Below are 14,302 nucleotides of genomic sequence, written 5' to 3' on the forward strand. Positions count from 1 at the left end.
AAGGCCATACACGTAATTAATTAAAACTTTGTCATTAAACATATAAATTATTAAATATTTATTTACACATATGCGATGCTGCAGGTAGTTTTTTTAAAAACAATATGTTTTTTATTGTTGTTTACATAACTTATTGAATTTATTTACAAATTTAAAGTTTAGAATGAAGAATAAAAATCCTTAAGATTTATTTTATTCTAATTTTAAATAATAACTGTCATTATTATTTAAAATAACTTAAAATAATATAAAAATTAATTTTTAAGTATTCGACCATTAACAAATTTTTTACTCGCAAAAAAAAAATTTGATAAATATTCAGTTAAGCGAGTGGTACATTTTTAATGTCATAACTCACATTTAAGTATTCATAACATTTTTACCTTTGTAATATTCTATTTTAATTAAAAACAAAATTAGATAATTACATATAATTATTTATAAATAAAACTCTGAGGTTTTTTTTTTAAAAAATTAAATTTATTTTGCAAACAATTAAATAAAATAATTTACAACAACATTTTTTCGATAAAAATCAATTATTATTTATATTATTTTTTTTTTTTTATAAAAAGTTAAAAATTTTTTGAACATTTTCACATATATATATTTGTATATATACAAACTATTAAATATATTTATTTGTACCAAATATGTATTAATATACATATATACTAACAAACTCAATATTAATTATAACTCTAAGTCGACAATGTAAGATTAATGATCACATTTTTTTAAATATTCTTCATAATTTTCTTCTGACATTAAATTCTGTAATTCTGATTCATTTGAAAGTTCTATTTTAAACAGCCATCCTAAAAAAAAATTTTAAATTTTCATTGGTAAAAAGAGTTACAAAGTATTTTGTCATTAAAATAATAAATCTACAATGCATTTTTGATGAGTATAAAAATTTTTATTTTTCTCAGGTGATATTGTATAAAAATTAATGATAGTAACTTGTACTATCATATAAAACAAATAACTTGACAAATATATTATGTAACTACAGAGCTGCAGGGCAGTGAACTAAAAAAAATTAAATAATGGCAAATATTTACCTTTGTCATAGCAAGACTGATTAACCAAACCAGGACTCTCTTCGACTTCAGTATTTTTTTCAATAACTTTGCCTGAAACTGGAGTATAAACTTCACTAGCTGCTTTGACAGATTCTAAAGCACCACATTCATCTGATAATAATAAAATTAAATGTCAGATATGATGTTATTTAATGAATAATTGATTAAAAAAAAAAAAATTTTTCAAGGTACTTACCATGTTGGTTTATAGTTGAACCGACATCAGGTAATTGAGCATAAACTACATCTCCTAAAGCTTCTTGAGCATAATTTGATATTCCAACAGTACCTACATTACCAGAAACTACCACCCATTCATGTTTTTCAGAAAATTTTTTGGCTAAAAGAGTGATAATGAAATTTAGTTATTGGAAAAAAAAAAAAAATTCATTACTTAATTTGGTTATACCATAGAGTTTTAAAAATATTTCATAAATAAAAGAAAAGGAATTATTTAAAAAAAAAATAATTTGGATTATAAAGTAAATATTTTATAACCACAAAAAAAAATTCATCACGAATATAATCACTCGCGAATATAATTAATTAAAAAAAAAAAAAAAAAACACAAACAGAAAAACAATAAATAAATCAAAATCAAATTAAAAACAAACAATCAATCAATCACCTGAATATCTATTAAGAGTTGAAGAAAAATGTCGCGAATTTAAACCATCATTTGAAAATTTAAATGAATTTTTTTTTAAATTAAAAACGATGGATTTAGAAAAATTTGTTATTAAACGACCAGTAACAGCCATTTTACTCGCTAGTCGATTTACTTCGAGACTAACGATTTTCCTCACATGTGGTCGTAAAAAATTATTTTTTTTCTTTGGGTCAATGCGCACGGGTTATGACTTTTATTTATGTTTATTATTATTATTATTATTATTATTATTTTATTTATTTAACAAATAAATTTGCAAAAATTAATTATAATACACGATATAATAAATAATTACGACTACACTGACTTTTAATTATTATTTTTTTAAAAGGAAAACAATTGTCTCGAATAAAAGATAATGAATTTTTAATTTCATTGCAAATTCTTCACGCCATTTTTAATTATTAAAAAATTAACCAAATTCTTTCCTTTTTTTTAAAAATAAGTAAATATTTTTATTTAATTATATATATATATATTATTTTAAAATACATGGGGGAAAATTAAGAAAAAAAATAAAATAAAAAATAAATTTTTTGAACTCGTTTTGTTTAAGCCTATATTTTGCTGATAAATAAATTCTAGTAACCTCGAAAAAAATCTTAGTTATTGATAAAGAAAATGGAGTCTCGAGGGGGTCTTTTTTTTTTTTTTTTTTACCACAGTTCAAGATTAATATAATATAATAGAAAAAATCATTTTTTTTGACATTGACCAATGATTAAAGATAATTTCAATACAAAAAAAAAAAAAACAAAAAAACCAATTTAGGTGTAAAAAATTCAAAATTTTCACATTACAATCATATGCAAGTTACCAAAAATTAATTAAAACTATATTTTTATTAAAATAATTAATAAATGTATTATCTAGATATTTAATTATTACATTTCTAAGCATCAATTTCAAATTTTATTAAATGAAAATTAATTTTTTTTTAAACGTTCGATATTTATATTTTGTTTACGTGAATGATTGCAATAAATTTGATGGTTGAATGATAATTGATTAGAACTTGCCTTTTAATTTTTTATTGATTGTAAAACTTTTACTTACTAGTACAATTTTATTTATTTTGTAATGAAGAATAAAAAAAAATAAAAACGAATTAAAGGATAAGTTTGTTAAAATAATATAATGGCGCTAATGGTTAAACTTTTTTGTAATTATTCATTAAACCGGAAACGAGATTTTCGATGGAGTCGATGTCTCGATTTTAGAATTCTGATGCAAGGTGGGGCTTAACATGGAGAGATAACAAATACTTACACAGGAAATTTTGGATTATTATATTTAATATAATAATGATTTTGAACATTATTTGTAAGAACTATATATTTTTAATATTTACTTTTAAAATTTATTAATTAAGTATTTTTATTTGTTTGGTTAACGTAAATAAAATATCAGAACATTTAAAATCAATAATATACTCTTTTCTAATGTGCTTTAAATGTCAAACTTTAAAGTTTTTAAAATTAATTTTTGAAAATTTATTTTGAATAGTCTTGTTTTTTTAATAAAATTTAAATTTATATAAAGAATTGTTTATTTGTATAATAAAAGTGCAAGCTTTGAAATGGATTTATATTCAATAATTGTAGTGAATAGTTTAAAAATAAAAATTTTCAAATATACTTAACAAATATTATTAGCTGTGACTAATTATAACTTTATTTTAATTTTAGTTCAAATTATAAAATAAATTATTGAGTTTAAAGCAATTGTACTTATTTTGGTTTTCTATTTTTAGGATAAAAAAATTAATCGTACTAATTAGGGAAAATGTCATCTGTTCAAAGAGCCTTTACTCAAAAATTATCTAAGCATAATGCTGCCGATGTTAGGAAGCATGCTAGTTTATCAAGAGATAATTCAAGAAGTTGTACTTCAAGTTTATTGGGTTGCATAACATCACTCTCAATAAATGATGTTGTGGAACCACTCGATTATGAGGAGTTCATATTACAAAATAAGGATATAATAGATAAAGATCCTTTAGGAGCCATTTTTAAATTCCCAGCAAATGACATTGAAGTTAAAGTAGTGCCTCGCTCTATTAGAACAGAACAACCTATAATTCCTGAAGAACCGCCAGAGCAGTGGTCATGTCAAGTAAAAGATAGTGTGCAATGGCTGACAAGAGATTTTGTTATGATCAACTATAATTATAGATGTCATTCTACATCTTGGAACATAGCTGACTCATTAAATGAACGTCAAGAACTGGCACAACTATTACCAAGACAAGAATTTGAAATTGATTCTGAAATTTCTAATATAGAAGCTCCAATAAATGGAAAATCTAATTGGGATTCTTACAGTGAAGGTGGAAGTAGTATAACAAGTGATGGGAGGAGAAGTTCTTGGGCATCCCTTGATCTTCGACATAGTGAAAGTGATAAGTTAGATTTAAAATTACTTGACAGAGTTGCTCCAGAACTAATGGATCAACTAAATGCTACATCGAGACTAGAAAATCGGCATAAAGAATTTTTTTTGTTGTATTCTTCGCAAGATGAAGAAGATATGATTGAAAAAAGACTGCAAGAACCAATTCCGCAAGATAGTTTAAGTCATAATATTTTTATCAAATGTTTACAACTTAGACTGGAACTAGATGTTGAACCTATATTTTTAACATTAGCTTTATATGATGCAAAAGAAAAAAAAAAAATTTCAGAAAATTTTTACACAGACTTAAATAGTGAAGAAATTAAAAATATGCTTTCAGGTCATGTTGAATTTAGTGACATTTCAACGAGAAGCAGAGATTGCATATTTAGCGTCACTCATCCGTCTCCTGACGTCTTTTTAGTTATTAAATTAGAAAAAGTATTACAAGGTGATATCTCGGAATGTGCAGATCCTTATATGAAAGATGACAAAAACAAAGAAAAAGTAAAGTTTAATGCATTGGCAGCGTGCGATCGTTTAGGAAAATACAGAATGCCATTTGCATGGACTGCAATTTCTTTAATGAATCTCATTAATAATGAAAATTCTGAAAAAGACGAACATTCTTCATCAAGTTCAAATAGTTTAGACAGAAAATCAAGTAATTCTAGTCTTGATAGTATAAAAAAACGCGCCAATATGGGCTCATTAACTGGCAGAGGTTCGCTCGATCGTTACTCAGGCTGTGATAAAAGAAGATCTTGGTCACCAGAAGATTTTATAACAGGATTAGAGTCACTGCGACCTCTTACAATAACAATATCCAGTTTTTTCAGGCAAGAGAGTGAACGACTGAAAGATGAAGATCTATACAAACTTCTGCAGGATTTAAAAAGGCCTTGCTACTTAATGAAAAAATTAAAAGTTATACCGGGAGTGTTAAAAATGCAAATCGCTCCTTGTCCAGATGATTTAAAATACGTTTTAACACCTGAACTTGCAAAAGTTTTGCCTTATCCCGATCAAAAAGGAAGACCTGTAAAGGAAATATTAGAATTTCCCTCCAGAGAAATATTTTTGCCTCACAACACATTTCGTAATTTATTGTACGTTTATCCAAAAGAATTAAATTTTACTAACAGAGGAATCAGGGATTTAGGATCTGCTAGAAATCTTACAATAAAAGTTGAACTGAAGTCTGGAGAGAATGAATCATTACCGTACATTTTTGGGAAATCATGTTGCCCTGAATTTACCACCGAAGCTTATACTTCAGTGTCGTATCATAACAAGTGTCCAAGTTTTTACGATGAAATCAAAATCAAACTTCCTTCCAAGTTGGGTCCTCAGCACCATTTATTTTTCACATTGTGTCATATATCATGCAAGAAAAAACCCGAAAATCCTCCGGTTGAAACTCCAGTGGGTTACACTTGGATTCCACTTCTCAGTGTGGATCGTCTTCGAAGCGGAGAACTCAGTCTTCCAGTCATGATGGAACCTCCGCCTTCAAATTATTGTTACATAACTCCAGACGTTCTTTTACCTGGCACACGTTGGTTCGATAATCACAGGGGTGTATTTCTAGTCAACATCGAAGCCACGTCATCCGTACATCCTCAGGACAAATACCTTGACAGATTTTTATCATTATGTGCTTCCTTAGAAGAAGGAACTTTACCTCCGCTTTACGGTGAAACAAACATTGAAACAGAACTGAAAAAAAGTATTGCTGAATTAAACAATGCCAAAATGGAGCCTTTAGTTCGATTTCTTCCACTTGTTTTTGATAAATTACTTACTCTTTTAGTTAGACCTCCAGTTGTAGACAGAATGACTTTAAATTTAGGACAAGCTTTGTTGGAATCTATTGCAAATTTGGTTCAAAACATAACAATGCATGCCGTCGGAAACAAAGATCAACATAATCGTCATAGTTTGCTGGCATCTTACATACAGTATCAATGCTCAGTTCCAGCTTTGATGGTTACTGATTTTCGCGTTGGAAATGGCAGAATGCAAAAGAGTTCCAGTGAATCAGATTTAAAAAGTGAATTTGAAAATGGTATTGCATCAGCATTGGCTAGAGGATTAGATCGAACTGGCAGTATGAGAACTGGTCGCAAAGATGAAAATGAACTTTCCTGTGCTCCAAGAAGTTTGCTTCACGAAATGATAGCTCTTCAGTGGGTAGTTTCAAGCGTTCCTGCCAGAGATCTCGCCATGTCTAATTCATGGTTCTTTTTAGAGCTCATAATTAAAAGCATGACCGAAACTTTATGGAGACTGGATGGACTGGATGAACCTCGACAACTTAGATTTTCCGAACAGTTTTGTGATGATATAACAATGTTGGTGCAAACAATCACAGCTGAAATCATTTCAAAGCATAACAAAGATCCAAAAGCTAGTCAGAGTTTAAACACTAGTGTCGCTTTTTTTATATTTGATTTATTTAGTATTATGGATAGGGGTTTAGTTTTAACATTAATAAAAACTTACTATAAGCAAATGACAGCAAAAACAGCATCGTTGCCGGATGCTCACGCTCACGCTCTCATTGGTTACAAATTAGATTTTTTAAGGATAGTTCTTAGTCACGAACATTTGATTCCTCTTAATCTTCCCGTTCCGATAGCAGTATCTGGCCGCTCTTCGCCAAGTCTTTCAGTTGTTTCTTCAAATTCACAAACTTCTTTGGTATTTAACGCTCCCGTCTCAGAACGTATTCAAATGGCAGAGTTGACTTCACAATTCAGGAGCCAACATTATTTAATCGGCTTACTTCTCACCGAATTAAATGCAGTTCTCGAGTGTCAAAATCCAATATTGCACAAGAAAGTAGTGAACATTGTTCGAAATTTAATGACTTCTCACGATCGAGATTCCAGGTATTCGGATCCAGCTTGCAAAGCACGTGTGGCATCTTTATACATGCCCTTATTGGGAATTATTTTAAAATCTTTACCGTTGCTTCATAAAAGTAGTGCAGATACTACAAAATTGACTCATGATGAACCAGAATCAATTCAAACCAAAGTTGCTGCCTTAATATCAGGATCTGCTCCAGTTCCAATTTTTTACGAAATGGCCCCTCCAAGTCAAACAACTCAGAGAAACAAAGGACTGAATGCTGAAACGACAAAACACTTGCTTGGGTGCTTCCTATGGCTACTTAAAAATTTGGATAGAGATTTACTTCGAAATTGGTGTCTCGAATCGTCGGCAACTTCTTTGAAGCAGCTATTGGATGCTTTTAATATTTCCCTACATTGCTTCGAATATTTAGGAAAAAAACAAATTAAATACAGAGCTCAGAAAAAATTTGGAAAGGACGTAGATATTAAAGCCAAGCTAGAAGATGTTATTTTAGGTCAGGGTTCGGCAAGATCGGAAATGATAATGAGAAGAAAAGAAAAAAATCCACCATCCCCTGGTTGGGCGACTGGAGAAGGAGGGAGTGTTGTTGCAGGGCAGCCAGATAGACTTAGGTGGCGAAAAGAGCAAAAAATATACAAACCGTCGTCCGAAGGTGGGATTTGCCCCAGAGCTCAGGCCGAAGCAGATGCTCTTATAGAAGGGAATCTTGCCACAGAAGCTACTCTTATTATTCTGGATACACTGGAAATGATTGTTCAAGTTGCTTGTTCATCCAATAGTTTTCAAGGTCAGGGATTATTGGGCTACGTGTTCGGAGTGATTTTAAGAGCCCTATCGTGCAATCAAAGCAATGAAGCCCTTCATAACTTATTCGGGACACAAAGAGCAATCGTATTTAAATTTCCTAATTTATTATTTGATGAAGAAACCGAACATTGTGCCGATCTATGCCTACAACTTCTGACTCACTGCAGCTCCCTGTTGAGCCCCGTTCGAGCTCACGCTGCTGCATCTTTGTATCTTCTAATGAGGCAAAACTTTGAAATCGGAAATAATTTCGCTAGAGTAAAAATGCAAGTTACGATGTCTCTGAGTTCTTTGGTTGGTACCAGCCAAAGCTACAGTGAAGAGGCTCTCAGAAGAGCTTTAAAAAACATTTTAGTGTTTGCGGAAGAAGATAACGAGTTACGCGACACAACTTTTACAGAGCAAGTCCGTGATTTGGTTTTTAATCTTCACATGATTCTATCCGACATGGTGAAAATGAAAGAATTTCAAGAAGATCCGGAAATGCTATTGGACTTGATGTATAGGATAGCAAAAGGTTATCAAAATTCTCCAGACTTGAGGCTCACGTGGTTAGCTAACATGGCACAAAAACACATGGAACATAATAATCACACTGAGGCGGCAATGTGTTTGGTTCACAGCGCTGCTCTCGTCGCCGAGTACCTTCACATGCTAGAAGATCAAAAACATTTACCCGTAGGAGCTGTTTCGTTTGAAAAAATCACACCGAATGCATTAGAGGAAAGCGCAGTTTCCGATGACGTTCTCAGTCCGGACGAAGAAGGTGTTTGCCTAGGAAATTATTTTACGGAAAGCGGTTTGGTGGGTCTTTTGGAACATGCAGCAAATTCATTTCATACAGCTGGAATGTATGAAGCGATGAACGATGTTTACAAAATTTTAATTCCCATCGCCGAAGAAGCCAGAGATTATAAAAAATTGGCCAACATTCATGGGAAACTACAAGAAGCGTTCAATAAAATCGAGCAGCTACAAGGTAAAAGAGTTTTCGGCACTTATTTCCGCGTCGGATTTTACGGATCGAAATTCGGAGATCTCGACGGCGAAGAATTCATATATAAAGAACCCACGTTGACGAAGCTTCCCGAAATTTTCAACCGATTGGAAAATTTTTACGGCGAAAGATTCGGAATGGATAACATGGTGATAATAAAAGATTCGAATATGGTGGATCCGAAATCACTAGATCCGGACAAGGGTTACATTCAAATCACATACGTCGAACCGTATTTCGACACGTTCGAAGTTCCACGTCACAGAGCGACTTACTTTCACAAAAATTTCAACATAAAAAGATTCGTTTATTATACGCCTTTCACGGTGAGCGGGAGAGCGCACGGAGAACTTCAAGAACAGTGCAAAAGGCGAACGGTTCTCACGACGGCAAATCATTTTCCCTACATAAAAACGAGGATACAAGTCGTAGAGAGGCGGCAAAGCGTCGTCACTCCGATCGAAGGTGCCATCGAAGACATACAAAAGAAAACGACAGAATTGGCGGCGGCAACGCATCAAGAACCTCCCGATCCGAAAATCCTTCAAATGGTTCTGCAGGGTTGCATAGGAACGACCGTGAATCAGGGACCCATGGAAGTCGCTTTGGTTTTCCTGTCGGATTTGCAAGAAGGAAAAATACCCAACAGACTTCAAACGAAACTCAGATTGTGTTTTAAAGATTTTTCGAAAAAATGTTCGGACGCGTTGAGAAAGAATAAAAATTTAATCGGGCCCGATCAGAGAGACTATCAAAAAGAGCTGGAAAGAAATTATCATAAATTTACGGACAGGCTCACGCCCTTACTGGGTCGAACGATTTAAAAAAAAGCCTTAAATTTATTATTATTATTATTATTATTTTTATACCAAAAAAAAAAAAAAAAAAAAAGTTAATAAATAAATAAATGACGCAGTTGGTAGTTCCTCTTAAAACTTCAGTATTTTGTATTTTATTAATTATTTTTATCACATTAATAATAATAATAATAATAAATTATTTTTTTAAAATTTAATTAATAGAAATTTATTTATTTATTTATTTATTATAATATAATAAAAAAAAAAATCAGACTTGATATAATAATAATAATAATAAGATATATATATATATATAAATAAAATTATGGAATCGATTTAATATCACAAATAATTATTTTTATTTATATTTTTTTTTTTTTTTTTTTTTTTACTTTCGATCTCACGTCCCGAAAAATTTATTTTAAATTAAAAATTTTATACGATTTCGAATTTTTAATAATAATAATAATAATAATAATAATAATAATAATAATAATAAAGTGGTTGTTAAGCGGTTATATTTAAAATAAATTTTATTATTATTATTATTAACAAATGACCGGTTAATATAAATACCGAGGGGGGTGGGGAGATGGGGGTGGGGCAGTTTTTTTTCGTTTTCGAAAACATTATTATTATTATTATTATTAATTAATTAATTTTTTTTAAGAAGATTTTATGCGTTGTAGTATTTTAGGTGACTAGCAATGGATTATTATTATTATTATTAAACGCGAAATTTTTCTTTTTTTCATTTTTCGCGTAGTTTAAAAGGTCAAAACCGAGGAGGTTAAAAGTAAGGTCATAATAATAATAATAATTTTTTTTATAGAATTATTTTCGTTGATTTTTTGCCCATTTTTGTAAAAAAAAAAAAAAAAATTATTAAAATTTGTTTCCACGGTTGCCGGTTTTAACCTTTTTGGGATTTTGACATTTTTTTTTTTTTAATTTTCGACTTCTCCCAAATTTTAATAAAAAAAAAATAATAATAATAATAATAAGCGGTAAAAAAAGAAAAAAAAATCACCGCCATGTTTTTTAATTCGGTAAAAAATAATAATAATTTAAGTAAAAAAAAGTTTTTTTTTTTCTTACGTTTCCGGTTGTTCTTCGGTCGATTTGTTATTATTTCGTTTCGTTCTGGGGGGTGGTACGGGTTGAGGTATGACGTAATTTTTAGGTTTTTCATTTACCTTTTTCGGATCGTCGTCATCGTTTGTTTTCCAAAAAGCCAAACGATTATTTCCTTCTTTGAAATTTTTCCAAAATTGCGATTTTTTAGGCGTGCTATGAAAAACGGGCAATTGTTTTTGTTCCCACCATTCTTTAACCTTTTCCTTTTTGTAAAAATAAAAGTAAACAAATAAAAATGTAACGAGTACGAGGAAAAGTGTCGCCACGATGATGACGATGAGTAAAAACCACCATCCGGAATAATCTTCTCCTTCCGGTTTTTCTCCCGTATCCGTTTCCGTCGAGACTTCCGTATCGTCGATTTCGTTTGGAATGTATGGAGTTTCGTCTGCTTCTCCGGAACTATCGATTATCGCAACATCTGCACACGCTCTAAATTCTTCTTGGGGACCGCAACCGACTTGACCCGTACCGTTTGTGCACATACCCCAATTATTTCCTAATAATTTTTTTTTTTTTGGTAATTTAACTCCCCCGTGATAGACAGTTTTAGAAGAAAAAATGAGTAATAAATAATATTTTTTAACTTACCGGCTATGTACTTCCATTGTAAAATGCATTGAGAACACGTTAAATTATCCGGAAGGTCATATTTCATTTCGAAAACTTTACTTCCGGCCGGTGGGTAGTACCTGGTCTCGTGAACCATGACAGGTTCATCTCCGTAAGTGGCTCCGTTATTTTTTTTAGCTAATTTCAAAACGTTTAAATCTAAACATTCTTGGGTTCCTACCTTGTGTGGAGCATTGTTCGGACACAATCGAAATTCGAAATATCCTTTGTGATTCGCCGTCAATTCCACACGAATGTTTATTTTCGAACCCATTTTATATTTTCTCACAATTATTCCATTTCCATATTTTCCTCCAGCTTCATGTGGTCTCGGCTATATTTACAAAAAAAAAAAAAAAAAATTTATTTATTATTATAATTATCGTAAAACCTGTTTCCTTTTTGTTTGAACTACGTGACCCTTCCCCCCCCCCTATTTTACTTTCTTTTTAAATATTTATTTACTATTAATTAACGACCTTGGATATTCGAAAGTGAAAATAATAATAATCTTGAACCTGATTTGATTTTTTTGAAATACTCGAATAAATTATTAATGATAAATAAATAAATATAGACACACACCTTTGGTAAATCCCACGCGTCTCCACATATACCACATTTTCCACCATTGCTTTGCCATTGCCTTGTATACCCTCCGCAATAAAGTTCATGGTCGTTGTAATTCGGAGGGGTATTAAAACCATATCTCCACATTGTCGCTCTTGATGGTGGTTCTATTAAACGTCCATGACTTTCTACCGGTTGATAAAGGCTCGCATCTAACATGAATAAAAAAACTAACGGCCATACTTTCATTGTCGATGAATTTTTTTCTCACTTCTGCAAAAATAAAATACAAAAAAAAAGGAAATTTTTTTTTTTTTAATTACATTTTTACCGACTACAAATAATACAACAACAACAAGATATGTTTTTAAAATTTAATTTCGTTCGTTTGTTTTTTAAACGTTTATTAATTTGTTTCCCATGAGGTTATCACCTTCATCACCTTAAACGGAAATTTGTGTGTGTGAAAATTCAATGGAAAAAAAATAATGATGAATGAATGAATGAATGAATGATTGATTGTTAATAATAATTTACCTTAAGGTATATTCTCATTCATTTCAAATTTTATAATTATCTATTCGATTCCGACATCAAGGAAATTATTCACCATTTTTTTTTATTTATTTATTATTAGATTATTATTATTATTTTTTAACTCGCGCTCCGGATCAAACATGGCGGATTTCATCACTTAAAGAAAGGTCTCACAAATTTCACGTATTTAGAACAATGTAAACAATATTAAATGGAATGAATGAATGAATGAATGAATTGGATAAAATATCGATTGATTATTTGTCACGTAAACAAAGTAATAAATCAAATAGAGAAAATTATTTTCTAGATCTTTCGATGGTTTTGTTGTTGGCTTTTGCGGTTTAAAATGTTTTTTTGTTGTTTTGTAGTAAAAAATGTGTTCAAATGTCTGTTCGTATATTTAGTAATCCATAAATAATCGTAAAAATAAGTCGTTGCAAAAAAAACCGCCATTTTTTTAATTATTAATTGTTATTACGTAGGTTCGTGTTTGAAAATAACAAATTTATGGATTTTAAACTTGAAGAAATATTATTTAAAATCTATGTAATTATTAAAAAAATTTTTTTTTTCTTTTAAAAAACGCGTAATTGAATGATTTTGCAATAACCGTAAAACCATAATAATTATAAAAAAATATACGAAAAAGATCCTCGTGATTTAATAATAATTATTATTATTAAATTTTTAAAAAAAATAAATAAATAAATTTTTTTTTTTAGTAGGCGAACTCGTTTCCTCTTTTTTTGTTTTTTTGCATAATTCATAAAAGAACACGAAATAATTTGTTTGTAAGTTTAAAAAGATGGCATTTTTATTACAAAAAAAAAAAAAAAAGAAAAGTAAATTTTATTTATGTAATTTATGATAAGTACGTATACATAAAGATATAGGAAATAAAATTTCAAATAATGGTAAATTATAATAATAATAATAATAATAAAATTACGTAAACGGTCAATTTTTTGATCTGAGTACAACAACTTTCGAGAATCTTTCATAAAAGTTTTCAACTTTACAAACTTTTTCCGTTTTTTTTTTCTTATTTAAATTTATACGTGAATAATATTAATAATAATAATTATTATTATTATTACGATTACTTTATTGAGGAAATGTTTATTTAAAAATTTAACCTCAAATTTTTTTAGTTAGAAATGATAGAAAAAAAAATAAAAAATAAATAAAAATGGCATCGACATCTTACATTTGACTAGAAAAAAAATTTTTTTAATTTTAATAAACGTGGTAATAGATTAACGAATTATGAAAAAAAAATTTTCTTTTTTCTTTTGGGAAATTGTTTGCAATCGTACATGTGTGTACGTACGACCTCATTTTTTTTTTTCATTAATGAAGCAATCAATTCATTTCCTACGGCAATTGTTTTATTATTATTATTATCCATTAATAAACATTTAACTTATGATAATATAAATTCGTTCGCACGTGATTGTTAAAAATCGTGTGAGAAATATAACAACACATTATTTAAATCCCTTACAAAAAAAAATTTTTTTTTAAAGAATCATCATCCCGAAAGCTTTTCTATTTATTTGTTTGACCTATACTCATTTTATTACTCAATAAAATTTCTCAAATTAATAATAATAATAATAATAATAATAAAATTTAAAAATCCTCAACTCAATTTTCCAGGTAACCAAATAAAGCTTATTTTTAAAAAAGAAAACCGGTTCGTCAACTTTTCATAAATAAAAACATGAATTTCTATTTAAAGTTTTTCATATAAAAAAATAAATAAAATTAAAGTTCACGTACCGATTTTCTCAAAAATTAAAAAACA

The 14,302-nt window shown here is 29.4% G+C and overlaps 3 protein-coding genes across 3 annotated transcripts; 1 reads left to right on the forward strand and 2 right to left on the reverse strand.

Moving 5' to 3' along the window:
• Positions 1-720: 720 nt before the first annotated feature.
• Positions 721-1,846, reverse strand: Phum_PHUM564560 (glycine cleavage system H protein, putative; the record flags this gene model as incomplete). Its single annotated transcript, XM_002431963.1, has 4 exons — positions 721-818; positions 1,065-1,196; positions 1,282-1,425; positions 1,714-1,846. 4 exons carry the CDS (start codon positions 1,844-1,846, stop codon positions 721-723), a joined length of 507 nt encoding a protein of 168 aa, XP_002432008.1.
• A 1,694-nt stretch (positions 1,847-3,540) lies between these two features.
• On the forward strand, positions 3,541-9,660 carry Phum_PHUM564570 (dedicator of cytokinesis protein, putative; the record flags this gene model as incomplete). The annotated part of the gene is made up of 2 exons (XM_002431964.1): positions 3,541-7,588; positions 7,634-9,660. The coding sequence occupies 2 exons, from the start codon at positions 3,541-3,543 to the stop codon at positions 9,658-9,660; spliced, it is 6,075 nt and encodes a 2,024-aa protein (XP_002432009.1).
• Positions 9,661-10,730: 1,070 nt separating this feature from the next.
• On the reverse strand, positions 10,731-12,204 carry Phum_PHUM564580 (uncharacterized protein; the record flags this gene model as incomplete). The annotated part of the gene is made up of 3 exons (XM_002431965.1): positions 10,731-11,272; positions 11,365-11,719; positions 11,971-12,204. 3 exons carry the CDS (start codon positions 12,202-12,204, stop codon positions 10,731-10,733), a joined length of 1,131 nt encoding a protein of 376 aa, XP_002432010.1.
• Between the last annotated feature and the right edge of the window lie 2,098 nt (positions 12,205-14,302).

The sequence above is a fragment of the Pediculus humanus genome, genomic scaffold (genome assembly GCF_000006295.1).
Source record: "Pediculus humanus corporis 1103172108298 genomic scaffold, whole genome shotgun sequence".
Lineage (NCBI taxonomy): Eukaryota > Metazoa > Arthropoda > Insecta > Psocodea > Pediculidae > Pediculus > Pediculus humanus.